The sequence below is a fragment of the Strix aluco genome, chromosome 26 (assembly GCF_031877795.1).
Source record: "Strix aluco isolate bStrAlu1 chromosome 26, bStrAlu1.hap1, whole genome shotgun sequence".
In the NCBI taxonomy this organism is placed as follows: domain Eukaryota; kingdom Metazoa; phylum Chordata; class Aves; order Strigiformes; family Strigidae; genus Strix; species Strix aluco.
In genome coordinates this window covers 2,633,183-2,655,248 of record NC_133956.1, presented here as the reverse complement: position 1 = coordinate 2,655,248, position 22,066 = coordinate 2,633,183, and the positions used below count along the sequence as shown (strand labels likewise).

General features: G+C 44.9%; 1 protein-coding gene across 2 annotated transcripts; it reads left to right on the top strand.

Annotated features, from left to right (window-relative positions):
• The first annotated feature begins 1,022 nt into the window (after positions 1-1,022).
• PTP4A2 (protein tyrosine phosphatase 4A2) lies at positions 1,023-20,778 on the top strand. 2 transcript variants are annotated; one of them, XM_074850666.1, is made up of 6 exons: positions 1,023-1,282; positions 9,535-10,208; positions 11,796-11,888; positions 16,953-17,083; positions 19,134-19,208; positions 20,343-20,778. In XM_074850666.1, exons 2-6 carry the CDS (start codon positions 10,113-10,115, stop codon positions 20,449-20,451), a joined length of 504 nt encoding a protein of 167 aa, XP_074706767.1. In that variant the 5' UTR covers positions 1,023-1,282; positions 9,535-10,112; the 3' UTR covers positions 20,452-20,778. The 2 variants fall into 2 exon arrangements, with proteins under 2 accessions (XP_074706767.1, XP_074706768.1); XM_074850667.1 differs by having other exon boundaries at positions 1,023-1,320.
• Positions 20,779-22,066: the final 1,288 nt, after the last annotated feature.

Here is a 22,066-nt window from a genome sequence, read left to right as displayed (position 1 = left end):
GGTGTCGGGAGGGGACGTCACCTCGGGGTTACTTAACGCCACGCGGCCGGGCCAGGCTCCGGCCAAGCGCGGGGCTTCCTGCGAGCGGGGCTCCTTCTCCCACCAAACTCTGAGTCACCGTATCCGGTGCTCCGCCCCCGGAGCGGGGAACCGGATCAACGGGTCGTTCATTTATTTCGGTTTCGCCGTGCCGCGTGGCTGACCTTCCCGGGGGACCCGGTCTCTCAGGGGTGCCGGGGCTGTACACACCAGCGTTTCCCCCCAGTGCTCAGCCGCGGACCCGTGGCTCTGCTGGGGCGGCGGGACGGGCCCGGGGCGGCGGGGGACAGCGGAAGCCGGAACTACCGGGCGGGCCGAACCATTGAGCAGAAAGGCGGGGGGGGGAGCGGGCTGTACCACCGCTGCAGTGCTCTGGGAGGAGGGGGGGTGCTGGCGTGGAAGGGCCCGCACACACGTGCGGCCGGAGGGCCAGTCCAAGTGCGCCAGAGCGGCGGGGGGGGGGGAGGAGGAGGAGGAGGAGGAGGAGGAGGAGGAGGAGGAGGAGGAGGAGGAGGAGGAGGAGGAGGGGCGTACCAAGGGGAACTGGGGCCAGCAGGGCGGCGCGTTTGGCTTGGGGCCGTGCTCGCCGCCGGGGGCGGGCAGGCGGGGCAGGGCGAGCCGCCCCCGGGCTCTCCGGCCGCGCTGGGGTCATACCAATGTGTGTGCGGGGGGAAGCGGGTTGTACCAATGCCGCCTCCCTCCCGAGGGAGGGGGAGAAGGCCCGTTCCAACAGCAGCGGGAGGGAGGAAGCCGTTCCCCGCCGCACGGGGAGGGGGACCCGGCTGATCGGGCCGCGGCTCGTAGGGAGCGAGGCCGCCCCAGCGCTTCTCGTCATGCCCGGAGCACCCCCGCGGAGCGGCGGGTGGACGCGCCCGGAGAGCCGAACCGGGAGCGCGGGGAGCGGGGGCGGTCGGGGCGGCCCATCCCGCTGCCGGATGTGGGGGTGGGGCGGGCTGTGCCAATCAGCGGCGGGCGGGACGTACCACGGGGCGCGGGCGGGGAGGGAGCGGCCTGTGCGCGAGGAGCCGTCTGGCGGCGCGCGGGCTCTCGCCTCTCTCCCCGCGGCCGGGCCGGACCGGGTCGAGCGCAGCCCCAACCCCGTCACGGGCCCCGTCGCCACCGGGCCGGGCCGTGCCGCCGCCTCGCCCCTTCCCGCCCCCTCTCGCACTTTCCCGTCCCCCGGCCCGGTGTGTGGGAGGCGCCGGGCCCGCTCGGAAGAACGCCGACGCGCTCAATGCCCAGGGTGAGGGGCCGCCGTGGGGAGGAGCCGGGGGGCTTCGGGTGAGGAGGGACCGCGGGAGGACGGAGCCCCCGCCCCAGGGCGGGCCTGGGCTGTGGAGGTGTGGGGGGGTAGTGGCTCTGGGGCGGCCTGTGGGCCCCCCTCCCCACCCCGGCTGCTTGAGGGGATCCCCCGGCCTGTGGGGCTGGTCTGGGGGGATCTCCCTGGCCTGGAGAGTCTCCTTTGGCCCCTGCGGCTAATTTGAAGGGGTCTTTTGTGCTCTGGGGGTCCTGCATGGGCTGCGGGTCTGGTTTGGGGGGGTTCTTGCTGGTCTAGGAGGCTCTGTTTGGTCTGAGAGGCTGGTTCGGGGGGGTTCTTCCTGGCCTGGGGGATTTCCTGACCTGTGGGCCTTGTTTGGGGGATCCTTCTGGGCCCTGGGGCTCCCTTGGCCTGAGAAGTAGGTCTGTGGGCAGCTCGCTAGTTTGTAAGGTCCCTACTCTTACTTTGGGGCTGGTTTTGGGGGGTCCCCCCTGGCTGTGGGGTTGGACTGGTGTGAGGGACCCCCATGGCCGCTAAGGCTGGTTTGAGGATAGTAGCCCTTGCCTTCGGCATCGGGCTGCTTTGTGGGGTGGCCCTTCTACCTGCGAGGCTGGTTTGGAGGGTCCTCCCCTCACCTGAGGGATGGGGTTGACTTACAGTGCCCATCTCCCAGTTATGGCTGGTTTGTGTGGGGCCCCCCCCCTCAGTTGTGGGGCTGGGAGGGGTGCACCCCAAAGGGATGGTTTAAGGGAGGGAGTCTGCCTTGTAGCTGGGCTTGTGGGGGGGGTGTTCAGGAGGGGAGGTCATTGCCTGTAGGACTGCAACAGTGGGAGGATGAGGGAAGCTGCAGAGGGGTTGGTGGGAGTGAATGGGGGGGGGGTGTTGCTTGTACCTGGTATGGGGGGCATTTGGAAGGCTTTGTTTGAAGGGAGGGGGTGTCATTTATTCCTGTACAGATGGGGGAAGAGTTTGCGAAAGGATGGGGGGTTGTTTTGGGGGAAGGGGGGGCCTGCCTTGTCTTAGGCCTGGAGATGGTCTGTAAAGGGTAAAGAATTGTTCTGGGATCTGGGCTGGAAAATGGAGGGGGAAGGCTGGGAGCAGTGTTGGGGGGGTGGGGATCTTTCTCAGGCTAGAGGGGGGCATGTGGAGCTGGAAAGGAAGGGGTGTCCAGGATGTGGTGGTTTTCCTGGGGTTTGAGTGGGGGCAGGGTTGTGAATGCCGAGGCCAGTTTGTGTAGATAGAGGGCTGCCCTGTGGGATTTGGAGCTGCCTGGGCTGGAAGGGGGGAGTTGATGAAGTCTGGCCTGGCCAGGGCAGTGGCTAAAGAAAGCACTGGTGTTGCTGAGGGTGCTGAGTGACCTCCAGGAAGGCCTGAGACAGGGAGTGGTGTACTTACTGGGAATGGCTGTGGTTTGCTGCTTAGGGTGTGCTTTGGTGGGTGAGGAAGCCTAGTTCCTGAGAGCTGGGGTTTGGGATTTGGAGTGCAGGCGAGGTTGCGGGTTGGGAGGTGTTACGGTACGGGGATGAGCGTAGAAGTGGCCTCCACTCAGTTGCGGTGTTGGTTCCTCGTGGTTCCTTGGTGTGATTAGTCACGATCTGCTTTTTCTCTCGGGGCAGCTGTGTGCTGGTTGGTTTCAGCGTGAGGAGGAGTAAGGCAGAAAGTTGGCTTTTAAAGGCTACTGTATAAATGGAAACTCACTTCAAAACTCCCAAAATGAACCAGTCAGGTTCTGACTCAGAACTGCAGTTAGTATTTAAAGAAGAAAAAAGATAAACCCACCACTAGCAGCAGCCAGAAAACTCAGTCTCCTTGTGACTCAACATGTAGAAATAGTTAGATTTAATGAACTCAACTGTTAGAAAGAAAAGATTTGTCGGAGTTAAGGTAGGGGTACGTATCTGCGTACGTCTGGATGCACAGGCAGGGATGTAGGTGGTCTTACGTAGGGTTTAGTTGTGATGTTTTTACATACATCTCTCATAAACATAGGTGATTGACTTCAGGTTTAATTACCTGCAAATATTCGTCATTCTCTTCCACACAGCAGTACTAAAACGCTCTTCCTCTATCAGGGCTGAACTGTGATCGCAGCTGGTTTCCTCGCTCCTGCTGCTGGACTTTGCCCGGTGGTGGAATGCCGTGTTGGTTAACTGTTGGGAGGCCTGGGTGGCAGAGCTGGGCGATATGTGGCTCGTGGAAAGGCACGTTTCTGTCCTTGCTTTAAGGAAGATGATCCGCAGCTGAAGACGTAGCTCTTGAGATACTGTAGTGCAAGCAGAAAGTTTTTGTAAATGGTGTAGGTTGTGTATTTTGGTAATATCTTCGGAGGAGAAAACACACTGTCAGTGATGTACCGTTACCGAGCTAGCAGAGAGGAGCTCTGTGTTGTCTGTTGTGTTTGGATTAGTTTGACAGCTGCTTTGCCTGTGACAGAGTCGGAGATTTAAGACAGCACTGTCTAAACATTGAAAAATAGACCTAATGGCTTGAGAATTTGGGCTAGGAGTTACTCTTTTTGACGCATGTGAATTGCAGTGCTAGATCAGGCTGGCACCTACCGAGGCCAGTATCTGGCTGATGGGTATCATAAGAGAGTATAAAATACCTTTAGAGTGGCTGTTGACTTTGGTATCGTCTTGTGGCTCATTTTGCTAATTGTGAAGGGGTAAAGGAGCCTTAAATCCCTTGATCCTTTTTTCAGTTATAACACTTGAGACGCTGGGTTGCCGTCTCTGTTCAGGTCACTGTTACGTGTACTTTTGTTACCCCTAGTTTCTCTGTTCTGTACTAAAAAGTTAAATTCTTTTTGGTCTCTTACACTGAAAGTCTAGCTGTGCTTGAAATAATGGACTGTGGATTTTAACAATTGAGACTTTGTGGACGTGCAGTGAAATTATCAGTAAGCTTCAGTTTCACTTGTCAGACTGAACTTAACTGCCGCAGGAGAAGGAGCCAACTCTCTCCACTAAGTCATTTTTCCGGCAGAGGTATATGGCAAATTCAAATAAGTGAGATGAGTAAGATGCAAGTAATTCAACCCTGTAACTTCGCAGAATAATATTCCTGTTGCTGTGTGATTTGAAATCGCTTTTAAGTCCTGCTTGACTTGTTAATGGGTTTTTGGTGGGTGGGTTGGTTTTTTTTGATACTTCATCTTAAAGTGTGAGAATATGTAGCCTGAGTTGTCAGGGGAGCTGATGATCCAGCAGAACCGTGTTTTCAAAGACCGACAGTTGATGCAGCTTAGAGGACTCAGCATTCTGATTTTTAGGAGAGAGTTGACAGTGTCACATACTCATGAACTTTTGTCTAAAGTAATTTTTGATTTTGCTTAAATATAATTCTGTGGCTTAAATGGGCTAAGAGCTTAAATTTCTTAGTGGGGCCTTTTGGTTTTGACTTCAAACACTTTTAGTAACTTTAAACTTTTCGGGCATGGTATGTAAATAACATTCAAATGTGTCCTCTGAAGGGATTTTAGAAACTAAATGGTGGGTGGGGAAGGCGTTCAAAAAATCCTGTGTCAGAACAGCATTTTTAACTACGAAGCAGGTTCTGTTTCACAGGGAAGAAAAGATCTGAAGCATAAAGCACGCATGCCTATCAATTCTTTCTGCAAGAGCTAATGCAGTATCTAATTGCTTCCCACTGCCGAGCTCGCCAGGATGATGATCTCTGTGCATCGATGCCTGTGTTGCCTATAGTGGTTTGACCTCGCCCAAATTTAGGGATGACAGCTAACTTTGTCTGTGTTGTGCTCAGTTTTGAGGTTTGCTGCAGGATTGTTCTCTCGCTGACAGTCTTGCACGGTACATTTGACAATTTTTACTGTTTCCTGATGTGTCACTTTTAAGTTGAGACTGCTTTAATCTGGACTTTTTTTTTTTTCTCTTGCTAAGGCAGATCTCTATCTGCTGCCGTGGGTTTTACGGCCTCGGATGGAGCGACTGGGTTAGTGCAAAAGGAAACGAATGAGTCACCCGTAGAACTTGTCAGCAGGCTGGGAGGGAGCTCCGCGGCGGGGGTGGATAGGGTGGAACAGTAAAATTTTTGACCTCACCCCTCTCTAGGCACGTGTCATTCTGAGCAAACTTCCTTCAGAGAGCGCTCAAGAATTTTTTCCAAGAATGTTAGTTCCAGAGTTTCTTTTCTCTGTATACTAGGAAAGTATATTTTAGAAAAGATGGTTGCTCCAGTTCTTGCTAATGTGTGTTTCCACTGTTTTAAGGCTCATTTTGGAAATCCTCATGAATTCTTTCACTCAAACAGCACCTTGTGCTCCGGATGAAATGGGACATTTGGGTAGTGTACGGGTAGAATGTGGGTCACTCAGCGGGGCAATGCAGGAAGGGAAAGCAAAACGTGACGTATGCGGAGTGTCAGGAAAAGCCCGGCTGGGCTGCAGCGTCGTGTCAGGATGGCAGTTTTTATGGGCTCAAGTTGTGTACCGTCAGTGTGCTGTGGTGCTCGTCCCACGTGTGTAAATGCAAACCACAAGAATGAGGTTTTATAGAAAAGGAAAAAGAGGAAAATTGAGCAGCTCGTGACCTAACTTTATTAACATCAAATGTGGGTTCCCACTTAACAAAATTAGTTGAGCTGGTTTGAAAATACTGGTCTTCAAAACACCGAAGTATTCTTTTAATAGACTGACAAATTAGCGGGCTTTGCTGCGCATCCTGTGCGCTGGGTTATTTTGAAAGGTGATCCAAGTGACCTTTCCAAAGGTATCTGTGTTTTGTAATCTCTGGAAGCTGCAGCTGTTGCAAGCTGTTTCGCTGTCTCAGCGTGGCCAAGGCAGCGCTTTTACCGGTGTGTTTTGAAGGAGATGGTGGAACCAGGAATTCCTTACGATGTTATTACTTGTTTTTCATTAGACCTGTCTCCCTGAACTCGTACTGGCTCAATACAGAAGAGTGAGCAACTTGCCCTATTGAAGTGTCTAATTTAGGAGTCAATGCAAGGATAGATGAGGCAGCCACTGGAGATGAATATTGTAGGTGTGTTGGGTTTTTACTTAAGGCAATCTCAAGTGAAGCTTCTATCAAGTCAGGAATCCATTTAACTGTTCTCTCTTAATTAGTTAATCACCCTGATTTATTTATGCTAATTAATAGGACTGCCCCTTGCTTACATTTTAAGCATATTCTTACGCATTCGTAGTGTTTTGAAAGACATTCTTCTCCAGTTGGCCTCATTAGGCTGTATCAAGCGCTCTCGGCGTGCATGGCGCTGCGAGCGTGAGAGGTGGGGAGCTCACGGTGCTGTTAGTTATAACTCAAATCAGGCCTGTCTGTAGGTGCAGAGACTGTCACAGCTCACTAAACTTGGTGGTACAGATAGGCATCTTGATTGATGATTACTCCCTGATAATTAAGTTAAACAACATCAGGAACTGACTCCCAAGCATATCTAGTTCTTTTCAGATGCATGAATGGTTATTGCTTGCCTTGTTTGTCCTGCCGTCTCTGCTTTTTCTCCTCTGGTTCCTGATGGAGCTATCGCACCTCATTCGTAGCGTTGACATGTTGGATACCTCTGCTCCCTTTCAGAGGCCAGCCACATAAAACATGTTGTAATGCTTTGGTTTCTCTCCATGTGCTATCTCACTTTCTAAGTATAAAAAGTTGAAGGTTAATTGGCTGAAAAATAATTTCTTGTTTTATGTTGTGCATAGACCTGGTTACTATTTATTGTTGTCAGCTTGAAAGCACTCAGTTCTCTTGGGATTTTGAAGTGCAAATTTGCTTGCTAGCACAGGGAGGAAGAAATTTTAAAGTATTTTCTTGGGGAGATCAGAAGTTGTAGACAATAGGGTTTTTCCTGGTTTTCATTTTCTTAATTAGAAGCCTGGTTTTTCTTTTTAAACTTTAGCTTAACAGCAGTTGAAAGTCATGGGAGGAAGGGATGTATGTGTCAGTAACCAAACTTTTAAAAATAGGGTTATGTGCTACATAAACTTCTTACCCTTCTGGAAATCACTTTTGAGACTTAAACACAGTGCTTTAAATTTTTAATCACTCCTTAGCTATTAGCTAATTAAACGCTTCAGTAATATTCCTTTGGGGAAGGTAAGATGGTGTCATTCCTGTTCTGCAGATGAGTTGAGCTACCGAAAGTGGCTTGGCCAAGGTCAGACCACGAGCGGCTGCAGATCTGAGAGCAGGATTTGAGTTGGTGACTCCCCCTGCCATACTTAATTTACTGGAACATGTCATCTCCATGTGTCCTTTCTTAATGACTTGGTAAATAGTTTTTACAAAAGACTTTTAAAATAATTGGGTTGAAATTCCCTCTTTGATTTGCTTGAGGGAGAAGTGTAGCCATAATGACCCGATTTGATACATCTCACAGTGCAAATAGCACTGGATGAGGGTCTTCAACCGAATTATTGGTGCTGAAAAGAAAAACCTTTAAAGGGTTTGTTTGAATGTGACGCAACTGCTCGTCCCCTCGCGACAGTGTACTTTGTAATGCTGTAAGCCTCTGGTACTCTGCATCCAGGGTTTGATCTCCTTTGCCAAGATCTGTTGACCACCGTTTTTATTTAAATGACCTTGTTAAATCCTCAGAAGGTAGTTTTAAAACTCTTCCTGTAATGTGAGTCTGCAGGTCACTCTCCAGGACGTGTCAGATGAGTGTATGTTCAAATGGGGGAAAAGCAGGCCAGTATTTGCCTGAAAAAAGACTTTCATGCATCCAGTTTTCCAGGTGTTGGACACATGTGGATATTTTAACTTCAGTCATTCTGTTCCTGGTACATCATCGCTACAGCAGACTGTAATACATTTTAACAAAGCCTTTGCTTTGAGATTTGGTAGCATATATGAGAGTTGTGACAAATGTGCGAGAATTGACAAGTGTAAGGACTTGAGTATGATATGTTTAGATGGGACTCTTCCATCTGGGGTGAGACTTAATCCTGTAGTCATTACACTGATAAAATATTCCAGGATTCATTTTTGAAATTTGTATTTCAGTCACTCAGAGTAAGAACTGCATTAAGGTCGGGGGAGGTTATTGAAAACATCTTTGTTCTTGCCTCTGGCAACCTAATTAATGTATTTTTTTGGCATTGAAAACTGTTCTTTAAGGAAATAATTGCTGTTCTTTGGGTGATTTTTGACTTCATGTCAGTGAAAAAGGTAATTTCATAGTACTTAATTTGACTATTTTAAAGTGAGGATCTCATTAAAATGTTGAGCGCACCAGAAGTTTTGGGTGTGAACTTCCACGCATGTGTGTTTTTCCCTAATTGTATTCACTTGAGTGTGCCACGTTGACCTTTCCGCTTGAGTTGCAGGTTTGTGACTTCTGGCTGCTAGTTTGGATTTTATTCAACTGATTTAAAACTTTTTCCTTAAAAAAGAAGTGTCAGTAGTGATTCTTTGGCTTCACACTTTTTAAATGCAGTGAAAAGCCATGTTGCTTATTTAGTATTTCAGCTGTAAATGAGTTGAGCTAGCTTAGCTCCATTTTCATGGTAGAATTACATTGTTCCATGTTTTATTGCTGTTGCTGAAACATCTATTTTTTGAGTCCTGTGTGTTAGGACTGGAAGCTGTTGCTGTCTTAATGCCCTAGTCTGTAAACACAGACAAGACTGCGAATAACCAAAAGTTATTACTGCTAAATGACCATTTGGTTGCTTTTAAAATGACTGATTTCTGGAGGATATTTCCCTACTGCTGTTGGGAGTTTGGTGATACGACAACGTTGGTAAAATTTATCTGCTAGCAAAAGCTCAAATGTATGGCAGTTTAGTTATACTCGTATTTCTGTTTGTACTGCTTATTTTGTTCAGAAAATAAAGCCATGCCAACAGCATTTTTTAATGTGTTTGGGCTCAAGCCGAACAGGTATGACTGTATCAACAGACATTTTCAAGCACGTACTGGGCTTTGCGCTATTTTCTCTTCTTCTAGGGCACCTGGTTGGGAGGGAGGGGCTGCAGAGAGCACAGAAAGGTTTCCTTGTCTCCGTGACGGTGCCTGGTTGCCAGGAGCAGCAGTTACAAGAAGTCCCGTGTCTCTGGGCTAGAGCGTACTCGGTGCCGAAAGAATATTCGGGATTACAACTGCCGGGACTCCAGTAAAGATTGATTTATTTTTTGGTTGGTTGGTTTTTAGACATAGTCTTATCTAGTCTAATTAGAGTTTCTCTGGGAGGGTCAATATTTGGTGTTCCTGAAGGTAGAAGCAACAAATCCTCTTACGTGGTATTTTTCTTCTCTTTAGGTGTTCTGTTGGAATATACGTCGCACATTTATGGCGATTCTGAGCGTGAGGGCAGACTTCTGCCAGGCCCAGCACAGCATCCTGGCTGACAAGTGAGCTGAGTGCAGGGGGTTCTACGTGCCATAATTACTTTGCCTTGAAGACTCCAGACACAGCGAACACACTCAAATATATGGGATATCTTCTGCACATTGGAAGCATATTCCTTTTACTGACTCTAGCAAAACTAAGCATCAAGAAAACAAAGTGGAGAGAAAATCTGCCCTTACTTTTTTGCCTCACCAGTGCCTAAATGTAGAACAGGCTGCCTAGTCTTGCATGTAGTCAGAATTTTTGGAGTCTGAAGGATACCACCTGCAGTAATTGAGGCCGAAGTTGAATTCAAGTGGATTCTGAAGCAAACCTGCTTTTCTAGAAGCAAATTCTTTAAGGAACAAACACGTCAAAGCAAGCTCTGATCAATCCCAGGCATTTTAGTGGTCTTTTTAATGTTTTCTGCTGTGAAACGTTTCCAAGGTTATTGATTTTTTTTTTTTAATTTTATTTTTTTTGGCCCCTTACTCATTTTGTTTGCCATTATGAACCGTCCAGCCCCCGTGGAAATTACTTATGAGAATATGCGTTTCCTGATCACTCACAACCCAACCAATGCAACCCTCAGCAAGTTCATAGAGGTAAGGCAGCCAAATGAAGTATCATCCTTCTTTCCTTATATGCTCATAGTTTCTGTAGAAGAACTGAACAGTCATTCTTCACACCTGTTGCTCAATGCTTTGGCTATATGTTAACGTGTTGAAACTTAAGGCGTTTTTATCTTTGATGTATTGTTCACATTCTCTCGACAGTATGAGAAGAGAATCCACCGATTGCTTTTTCCAAAGTCCTGCATTTCTGTAATTGCAAGAGGCTGGATGAGCTTCCATTTTAGAATACAGACGCAGACCCTTGCCATCATTCTTGTCCTGATTTCTGAAGGACTGCATGTCCTATGATTCTAAATGTTATTGTTCATTAAATAACGCAGTGCTTCTAATATATCAATCTGTTGCTCATCTTTTGGCTTTTGAAGTAGTTAATAGAATTGTAACTGTTTCTGACCTTTCTTTTCACCCCTGGAGTAGGATTAAGTGCAATACTTGAACTGAAGCTTTAGTTTACAGGATGTGTTACCAAACTGCCCTACCATTCCCAGAATTGTCAGAGATTTCAGGTGCTGGAATTTAGCCATGAAAAATGACATCTGCCTGGGCCGAACTATGGGAAGAGTCGGTTGGGATGGGCACACCATTACTGACACAATAAAATCTTAAATATGGCAAAATTTAATATGCAGTTTTCTGAAAAAGTGACAGATGGTATCATCAGATAAGCAGTAGTACAGTGTATTTCTGCATTCTAGTTTGCTCCAAACCTGCTGTATCTTTGTGCCCTTATATCTAGAGCACTTTCATCTTGTGTATGCAGGTCTTTTTCATTCCAAAGAGATCCTGTCATCTGATACTGATGTCTGACTGTGGCTATTAACAGACTTCCATCACTTAGCAGTGTGCTCTTCACCATGAATCTGCTCAGATACTGGTGGTTAATTTTGCTCGAAAGCCACATTCTTTTGGTCTTTGATATATATTTTTTTTTTTTTTCTTCCCATTATTGTGGATTGTCTTATTTTTTCAGGAGTCTTGACTGTGGAATAGGTATTATTGCTAATTGTTAGAAGTTCTAATGATACAGTCCAAGCATGAGAGGAAGTTCTGCTTGCTGTATGAACCTTCAAAGTGAACTGGAATAGCTTTTGTTTGATCTTCTGATTATTTATCTAGCACAATGTGCTACTTAGAGTGCATTACAAGGAAGCTGGAGTATGGTGGGGTGTGTGTTCTGTTCCTCCCTGCCTCAAAATGTCAACACTGGCTGAAGCAAGCAATTCCAGGCTTCTATTTAAAGAGAAGAAGAAGCTGCTTGGGGAATATAAGCAGCTACTTTAGCGTTGCTCTTATACGTGCAATTTTTTTCCACCTTGGCATTTCCCTAGAGAAGCATAATTCAGAGGTGTTTCACATTTATTCCTGTCACTCGTAAGCCGTGTCCTGATGTCGGCCATAAACCCCCCTTCTGTGTTGGCCCCTTGTGTAGTCGCCTTGGAGCTGTGCGGTAGTTGTGGTACCGCTGACTCCGTAAAATGTTTAGTTTTGTAGCTGGTGAGAAAGTTCTTGAATTCTTCACTCTGTCAGTGTGCTCACATGTTTTCCTTTTTCTTAAAGGAGCTGAAGAAGTACGGAGTGACAACCTTGGTGCGAGTTTGTGATGCCACTTATGATCAAGCTCCTATTGAAAAAGAAGGAATCCAGGTTCTAGTGAGTTGCCTTTAAAACTGTCTAAAAATGAAACATTACGTGTCTAGAAGTGGTGGGGATGGCCTTCATGCTTTGGGCAAGAGCTTATGACTGTTTCAGGTTGGCCAAAAGCAATGTGATCCCCAGCATCAACTAAAGCTGGGTTTGAGAAACTCGCTGTGCTTCTGTGAAAGGTACTGGCTGATTTGTTACTATTGCCTGAGTGCTTTAGTTGGAATAGAAATGTCTGTTCCTGGATTTGTTGTGATATTTGGATTGCCTTTTAGTGACTGGTTCGATACTAATCCAGTGTTCAGCCTTGTGGTTCATGCAACTCAGTTTGATCCTTTTCTCTAGGTACAGCACTTCTTGGCTTTACCGTTGACCTTCTCGGGATGCAGATAAAACTCCCTTCTCTCACTCTTTCAAAAAGTGCCACCTTTTGATGCTGTAGCTGACGTGTTGATAGAGGCTTCCATGGACTGGCTGGAGCAGAATATTGATCAATAGCCTTATCACTGCTCACCTCCAAATGCAGCCTGGCCGCTGGTGGCTTCCCAGTTCAGCAGGTGGAATTCCTTAACTGCTGCTCATGGTTAACATTATGCAATGACTGTCTGACTCTGTCGTCTAGTACTGCTTGGTCTTTTAGGGGAGGTTTTTTTAATAGGTGTGTGCTCATACTAAGCTTGCAGGCGGTATTTTTCCAGGCAATACTTCTGAATTATTATAGTGTGTCAGATATAATCAGTTTATTTTACTGGAGTGAGTAATACTCTGTTGTGAGGCCAGAAATTGCATCTCACCTTCTTGTTGCAGGTAGTCAGTCTTCTATTGCCTCTTGATTTTTATGGCTCGGTCAGAGGAAAACTTCTGCAGTTTTCCATTAGGAGAAAAACTTGTATCCTGGCATATCTGTGAAAACTCCATGTACAGGTCAGTCAGGTTTCTTGGCTTCCGGCCCTAGTAAGCATTTACTCCAGTTCCAGGCAGCCACGTGTGCCTCAGTGTTGTTGGAAAAATCAGTCATTACAGAGCTACCAGTGCTCCTGGGGCTGCGCTCTGGAGTAGCACTTTTGTTCGCTTCAGAGCTGTCCTGGATGCGGACATCACAGCGCTTTCAGGCCCGCTGCTGTGAAACCTCTCGCTGCGATACTCCGAAGGTTGCCAGAGACTGGAAGGATTAAACTTCTGCTGTAGAAGCCCTGAGAGCCTGATTTAAGCTGGGGCTTAAGAGTGTTTCTGTGTTCCTGTGCCAGAGCAGAGATCTGAGGTCTTCCTAGAAGACTTAGGGTGGTTTTGCAGGTGTCCAGCCCTGCCAGGGTGGCTGTCCTGCGAGGCCAGCTGACTTTGGCTCCTGCAGCCGTGAGTGAAATCCACCTTCTCCAGTCCACGGCCAGGGCCCCGGGGCAGCTGCGGGAGCTGGGGAGTGCTCTGGAGCCTGCGCTTCTGAAATAGGTCGGGGATTTTGATTCTCAAGAAACTTTAAAAACTTGGTGTTGGCTAGGTTTGAACTGAAAGCAGTTTTTTGAGGAAGCTTTGCTAAAAACTGGAAATGGTGTTTCTGCCAGCTCTGCTAAGCTCCGTTCTGTTGGAGAGCCTTTCACTTTGAGTAACACATGCGAGAGTCTTGTGTCTGTACACATTTGCCTCAGCTAACAAGCCTCTCCCTGTTGGGTACGTACCAGTTCTTAGTATTCCACTGCTGCAGAAGGCAAGACAGGAGAGAGCATAAATCCGCCAGGCGTCTGCTAAGGGTAACAGAAGGCAGGAGGTGGCACGGAAGGTTTGCTGTTAATGTCATCGCTGATCCTGATGATCCCAGTCATGAGATTGTCTTGGTAATTTACTCTGTTGCAATAGTGTTTTGCTATTTGTGAGAAGCTTAACTAGTCACCGCCACGACCACCTCCTGTATAGCTTTTCCTTCCGATGAATGCATGCTTTTTCAAAGCAGAGTCCTGTTGCTCTTCAGAAATGGTATTGAATTACCAGCTGGCTGAGAAAATAACACGTCACTATTTAAAGGTAATATTTGCTTGCAAAAATAACGCGAAGATTAAAAACACAGCCTGAGAGAGATTAGTGTCTATTTTAAAGCTGTTGAGGTCAAAAGCGTAGTGAAACTCCCGAAAATGAGAGCATTATAGCAAAGCCTGCTCTCACGCCGCGATACAGGATCATGGACTGGCAAGATGGGTAGAATGTGGCAGCTACAGAGTTGCTCTGGCAGATGGCATAGTGAGAAAGTAGAGAATTAGATGTTCCATGCTTGAGGTAGTACTATTGCATGCGCATGTTTATCAACAGAGATTAAATCCAGGAGACAGGAGGCGGGGATGGATTTAGTTTCTGTGGGCTTCTGCAGTTCTTCGTTATGTTCATGTGTAAGGTCTTGTAACATAAAAGTGTTACATCAGAAAAACTGGTAGGTTTTTTCTGGAAGTATTTTTGCCCTGGCTGGCAACCAAGGAGGCTGCGGTAGTTTTGTTCATCTTCAGGATCTAAGACACGTTTCATTGTTCTCCCTCTATCAGTCCTTTGTTTACCGTTCATCCCTGGGTCAGACTCTCTTTACGCTCCGCGCCCTCCAGAACGGGCACCCCTGCGTGCCAGCCGGCGGTCGGCAGTGCCCGTGCTAGAGATGTGACTTCGTTGCCATCAGATTTGTACCGTGTCGCCGTGGGCTCCGCTAGCGATGGTGGGAAAGTTCCACGCCGGCGGCTGCGGTCTCATCCCACGCAGGGTTCTGGGAGCATTGTGCTGCCGTAACTTCAGTGCGAGTTGCACGCGGGATTTGAAGGAGGGGTCTTTGTCACCTTAAAGTCCTGTTAGTGCTTCTTGGTCATCTCAGTTCTGCGTTGCCAATCCTGCAGTCGTTGCTGACTGACAAACCCAGAGCTGTTCTGCTGAGCAGGCTGCTCCAGATAAAGGGTAAATAAGAATAACCCTTTCTTGCCTATCATCCTTCCCAGCTACTGCGGGGTGGCACAAAAGAGCTATATTTTCTGTTTGTGCAATCTCCGTGCATCATCCTGGTTATTAATGACTGTTTTGGTCGTGGAGCTTAGCCATTTGTTTTCTGTCCTGTCCGACAGGAATTCAGAGGTGATGCTGGCAGAACTCATAATCAGGAAAAAAATAGCAAAACTTTGCTGCAATTACTCCTCTAGCCTCAGAATTATTCTTGTTCCTCATTCTGGGCAGTGTCCCAAGCTGCAGTATTTTATCAGTGCTAATTTAATGTCATTGTTGTACCATTCCTGAGAAGGTGATGCTCTGTGGGGAAATGACGATTGTGATTAATTCAGGCCAGCACAGAGTTGTGTGGACATGATGGTTAACATGTAAGCTAAAGCAATGTAGTAAGCTGCTGTATTTGGTCTGAAGGAAAGGATTTAATTTAATCTAAAACTAGGACACAGAACTGACATGTAAATCCTGTTCTTTGCAAGGCAGTTCCAAAAGCAAGCGTCTCACGATGGGTAATGCCTCTTCTCTTGGCAGCCCGTACATCTGTTTCTGGGACAGTGCACGACACTAGGCCTAAAATAATATAGCTAGCAGTGGATTGAGTGGAAAATCTCGTAAAAGCTTTTTATTAGAAAGATCAAGCTTTACTTCATGATCTCGTTTCTATAGCCTTTTATTTTGCTGTGTTGTCCCAGATATTTTTAATTTCCCATTTGCTTTGAAAAAGGAGTTCTCTGCACTCTTCAGACTTTGTGTATCTTTCTGAATTAATCACATATAAAGTTACTTCAGTAACTTAAAACTTTTTGGTTTTGTAGTTCCAAGATACAGTTTTCCACCTTGTAGCTTTTCTTAAGTGCTAACACATTTATAAGGTGCTCTTGGGCTGAGGTCTGTGCTAAGCTGTACTTGCTATTCAGGAAGTATTAGGGTAGCAGTAAGTGCATTTCAAAATGAAAAGTCTGGCGGATTTTTACCTTTGGTTGTACTTGTGCAGAGTTTCTGCATTCTTCTTTCAGGCTTCAGAGAATATTACTTCCTGTTAACCTGTTCTCAAGATACTACATGAAAGACTTGTTTCTAGCCAGTGGGGGAAGAAGAGGGCTCATTTCAAAGCCTTTTCCCTACCATTTGAAGAGGGGGTTGAATAATGCGAAACTCTGGCTATAAGTCTCTTGTAAAATGTGTTGCATTCATCTAATGAAAAGTGCTAAATAACTACTAAGTATTATTTTTTTCCCTTGCATCGAGGAGTGCTCTTTTTACAGCACTCCCTGTGTCTGAGCAGATTATAAAGCATGTGATGTTGTGCCTGGTCTTGAAATGTAGGACATGTAGTACTCCACTTAGCACAAGTTCCAGGAGAGAGCTGTGACCTCGAGAAAATGGGAAGCTTCTCACATGTAATTTTGATTTACAGCCATGTTGATGATGTTAAATGTGGCCTGGGTAGTTTAAATGTTGGCTGCTCCTTTAATAGACAAAAATGTAATTGTAAATGCTACTTAGTTATTGAGTGCTTAGACAGGGGCAGAGTTGTCTTTTTTGGTTGTGAAAGTGTTTTTTGACTTAAAAATACCTGTGTAGTTTCAACCGTCTTGCTTATTGGATTGACGGCAGCTGGACAAGCTGATCCATTTGAGTTGTTCTGAAGTACCTTCTCCTCGGCTGATCCCCTTGAATTGTTATGAAGTAGCTTCTCTGTACAGACTCTGAAGTACAAATAGTATTTTAAAAGGTTGACACAACTATAGGCAAAAGTCTACAGAGTTCTCATCTTTCAAATGTTTATTTGAAATGTCTATTGATTTTTACATATTTTTAATAAAATGAGATTTCAAGGGCAGCTATTTTTCTAAAAATTCTATAATGCAAAGGAGTTGGTGTAGAGTTTTATTGCCATTTTATTGAAAAGTGCAATCAGATGGTTGTTAAACATTTAGTGTTGCGTTATGATATTGACTTGCAAACTTCTGTGCAGCCAGAGAAATACCCACGTGTAAAATGCATTCTCGCTGAATGCAGTATTGTCCTTCTCCCAATTACGGTGACCTTGCTGTTGATTATGGATTGAAATCTGTAGAGTTAATGTAATTTTTTTTTCTTTCAAAGGACTGGCCGTTTGATGATGGAGCACCACCCCCGAATCAGATCGTTGATGACTGGCTAAACCTGTTGAAAACCAAATTTCGTGAAGAGCCTGGATGCTGTGTCGCTGTTCACTGTGTTGCAGGGTTGGGAAGGTTAGTGTTCCACTTCTTGTTTTTATGCTGGACTTAAAGTTAGTTTATTTGTTTGGGACGTAGGTCATGGAAGGTGTTAAGTGAATACCAATTTCTTTGTTTTCTCCCAAATGACACTTCAAAGCAGCAGCATTAAGTTTGTGTCATTAAAGCAAGAGAGATGTACTGCAGCTTAAAAATCTTCAGTAATTTCATAACTGTGATCGAGGATGAGAGGAGAAACTTGGGGAGATTGTTCAGAACACTTCTGTCAGTCATGAGCGACAGGAGCAGTTAGAGATGCTGTTAATTTGAAAGCATGTGTCTTTCTGCTCAAACAGCAAAATCTCTTGTGTTTTTTGACAAATGCAATATACACGTGTAGTACAATTTCTAAGGCTGTAAAGTTGTTGTTTTTTTAATTTCCTCCTATTTTCAACTGGTATACTATTAAGCATGTGGTAATAAAAAAAGGCATTTAGAAAAACTGGTTCAATTACTTTCTTAAAGTGGCTTTGCTTCAGTTTCCAGAAGAGTTAGGCTTGTATTTCTTGCTCACATTCAGACTGATGTTTCTCTCCTCACCATTCAAAATATAACTTCCTTCTATGGGAAGAACTTCCTTTTAAGATGAAATAAAAAAAAAAAAAGGATTGATTCAGGAAGGCTAAGCACTACATTTGTATTCCCAAATGTAATCTCTGAATGTTACATTTATCCTATGGGCTCAGAGGAAATGGAGCTTAAGTGTTAGTATTCTTACAATAACCATGTGACCTTAAATATTTAAGGGTATGAATGAGTGGGCAAGAAAGGTGGATTAAAGAAGTCAAGTAAGCGCAGAGTTGGACATATCAAATTCTTAAATTTTCACCTCTAGAGAAGAAGAGATGGGGGAAATAAAAAGGTAGAGGGAGAAACGGCCAATATTTAAAGACACAAGAGCCAAAACCCCAAGGCAATTAACATTTGTCTATCCATTTCTGCTCTATTTTTATCTGAGGAACATCTTTAGGAAGGTGGCCACGTGTAACTCAAGTGATTTTCAACTCTCCCGTTTCTTGCATAATATCAAGCCAAAGGATACCAGAAGCTTCCCATCTTCTGTATGCCACACAGACCCGTGCTGTGTCTGTTCCTTACAGAATGACCTTTTTGCTGCTGTTCTCAGACTATTTCTGGCAGGGGGAAAAGCAAGACCTTTACAGGTTTTGCGTTAATCTGGAAAACTGTCTACCTGGAGTAGGGAATTTCACACTGAAATTCACACATTTTTTTTGTTTTGTTAAAATGACTTTTGAAGTTCCAAATTGTTTCCTTTAGAAAGTGAATTAACTCTGTTCCTGCAGGTGCAGCATGGCAGTAATAGTTGTTTATCCTGAACTGTGTTTTTGTTTAGCCATGAGTACAAGTTCTCCAGTTGTAGCACCTGTTTAATCCTTCCCTACTCTGCTGTCAGAGGTGCCTGTTGCAACTCTGTGTGTTTAGTGGGGTGAACATCAATTCCAGGAGAGAGTCTCTGTGTACTGTGGTTTCTGCTTGTTTGAAAAGCCAGCTCTTTACACTGAACCAACTTCCAAACTGTGGACCCCAAAGTAGAAAGTTATGCCCTATTGTCCCCAGAACTCCTGGTTCCATGTACAGCATATAATTTAAAAAAAAAAAAAGTAATCTGTATAAGTCATGTGTTCAGTGCTTCACAGATGTCTCACGTACAGCTGAATCTACAGTGTCATAAGAAGCAAAACGCATGCAGGAGGTATTACACACTTGTTTTAGCAAAGTAGAAAATTAGGTTATAGTAAAATGAGAAAGCATAAAAATCTAGAATTATTGTTTCATGCCCCAAACACTAAGGAGCTATTAATTTTTTTTTTGTGTGTGTGCTGGAAGCAGAGCTGTCTGCTAAAAGAAATTTTACATTAGGTACTCAGCAGGCAAATGTCTTTCTGTACATAATGCTTAAAGAGAAAATACTTAAGATCTCTGTTTATAGCTTAATTTGATGTATTTTGAGGGGTTCAATATATTGTTTCTCTAGATCTTCCTTAAATATTGATTTCTCCTTTAGGGCTCCTGTTCTGGTTGCACTTGCTCTCATTGAATGTGGAATGAAGTACGAAGACGCAGTTCAGTTTATAAGGCAGTAAGTTAAACTTCCCCATTCTCAAGAAATCTCTCCATTTATGTTGTCTTTGAACGGCATGCGTCTTCAGCAGAGTTTGTTAGATTTCTGACTTGTTTTCTAGTAGCTATCTCCTGACAATAATGGGCATGACTTTGACATTGATGCTGAGGCTGTGCCCTTTCCTCTGTTTAGAGTTGAGGATTAAAAGGTGATCTCTTTAGTTTTGTTTTTTTTTTAAAAAATTCTGGGCTTATATATTAAGCTATTGACCTAAGTCCCAAAGATTTTGAACTTGGGAGGAAAAAATGTCTAGGCTGGGGCTGTAAAAATTGTGGATTAATTGAACATGGGCTAATTGCTTCTAATTTAAAAGAAAAGAAATAATTGTAGTGAGGTTGGGCCCCCAAGCAGAACTTCTATGGCAAGTAGGTGAGCACCAGCACTGCTCCAGGTATTGTGGGTGAGTGTGCAATCCACCCAGGAAATGTCAGCAACCACCCTGTCTGGAAAATAACAAAACTGGTGAAGGATGAGACTGCAGAGCTCTGTGGGTTTAGTGATAACATCAGATCTTGAAATGAAGCCCAGCAGGTAAGATTATGTTGAATGAGCTTTGCCAAAAAAGCAATTCATCCTTTTATGGATTCCCAGGGTCTTTGGTTATCTTTGTAAACTGTATTGCTGTCAACAGATTTTTCTGAATTTTTCTTAAATTCCTTTTTTCTCTTTCTGGGTACAGTACCTTTTATACCGAGAAGCTCTTTTCTGAGAACCTCTTACATATTTGTATCTGAATGTCATGGTCTGTCTTAGCTAATGTAACAAGTAGCACATGCAAGTGCAAGGAAAGGGTGACCTTGATGTTGTTCAGTGACTACTGCTGGCAATGGAAATAAATTCTCCCCATCCAAGACAATATGCTGAAATTTGCTAACTGGATTTTGATTTTAATATTGGCATGTAGGTGATGAACTGCATGTGCTGGCCTGGTTTATCCTTCCTCAGTGTGTCAATGGATATGGCACCAAGCCAAAATGCTGTTTTGTAGGTGCAGAAAAGCTTTGAAACGAGGACTAATCTGCCTTAGAATGTACATGGTGATTGAAGCGGTACTTCTTCCATTGATATTAGCCTTCATTCTCTTTGTTTTAGGAAAAGGAGGGGAGCTTTCAATTCCAAACAGCTGCTTTACCTTGAGAAATACCGACCTAAGATGCGATTACGCTTCAAAGATGCCAACGGTCACTGCTGTGTTCAATAAAAAAAAAAAATTCTCAAAACGAAGGCAGAAGTTAGCATGGCTGTTTTCTGGACTCTTGGCACCTGGAAATGTGAATCTGGAATCAAACTACGTCATCAAATTAGTGGTGGAGTCAGTGCTCCTCAACCTCTGTCCTAATGGTGGTGATGATTGAAAAAAATAAAAATAAAAAAAAAATTAAGAGAAACATTTCAGTGAAGGATTGTTTTCTCCTTAAGCTGCAGTTTGAACATCTGCAAGGAGAAAATCAGTTTCTGAACCTTCTGTATTTTTAACTTTTTAAGAAAAGAAATAAAGTAAATTTTATGTCTAAGGAAAACCAGCAGAGCATTGGCTTGTGCAGAAACTATTTTCTTGATTTGAGGAAAGTACCCCACAGTTAGGGCCCCATACATTAATTCCTATGGGACTCTTTTAAATGGAGTTGCCTTTTGTTTTTTAACCTTGCTGGGACCTGGCAGAGAGGCATGAGGAGGAGCCTTTGCTGTATGGGAGCAGTCTGACAGCCTTAAGCCCACCCTGGGCATATTCTAGAGATTCGGTGATGTCTGTGTTGTATGTCTACGTGGTGTTCAGACTCTGCAGGTGTGAAAAAACTTCCTGGTGGGCTTTAACAGAAGACTCACTGCCTAATATCTTTGGTGATTCTGCTAAAGGCCTTTTCTGATTGGTGGGAGATGGTGCTTTTAACTGTGTGAGTGTGTGTGTGTGTGTGTGTGTGTGTGTGTGATTTTATGTGTGTGCGTGTCAGTCTCACTTTTTCCAAAGAATTTGGCTGAAACGTTAATTGTCTTTCTGTTGCTAGATAGAAAATCTATCCCGGCAGAAGACTGATGTCCAAAAGTGTTCTAGGTGAGCAAGGGGCAATTCAGACAAGGACTTAAAATTAATTTATCTGTCATAAGGAAGAAGAAAAGGCTTTTTGCTGCTGTCCAGATTCTCTGCCTTGCTGAACACAGTAAATCAGGACTGGGGGGAGGGTCTCACGTGTATCATATCTGAGGTAACGATGGGGTGCACACAGAAATGCGGTCCATGAATAAACGCCTAGTGTGGGTATTTTCCCAGACTAGCCCTCATGTACAGTTCAGTTTAACCACTGATTGCCTTGTTATTTTTTTATTAGGCTCTTCTGGAGGGAGAATCTCTAGGTACACACCAACATGCCTATCATGTATTCACCATCAGCAGACTATAAATACACTGATTTTTGGAGTGTGGACTGGCACCACGTTCTCTTTGTAGGGCCATTGGTGTTGGCAGTGAATTAATCCAGTGAATTAATCCATTTTAAGGCCTCTAATAAGCAGTTTCAGCCAGGCTACTTCTACCAAACACGTGTTATCTTAGTGCCCTGCCCTAGTAGTGACCTCATATGCTTTCAATTTGACATTATGTCTGTAATACTCAGCCACGGGAGGCTTTGAATACAGGTTTAGGGTCGTACTCTCCTGTGGTCTTTCGCTGTGGAGCACCAAAGGCTTGTGTTGGTCTGTGCCTGTAGCAGGTGTGGACTGGTACCCATCTTCTACCAATACCTCAGCTGCTGGCGATGTGAACTGCCTTCACAGGATTTCTTCCTGTTCTAGACTTCTGCTTTTAATCTGCAGCTTAA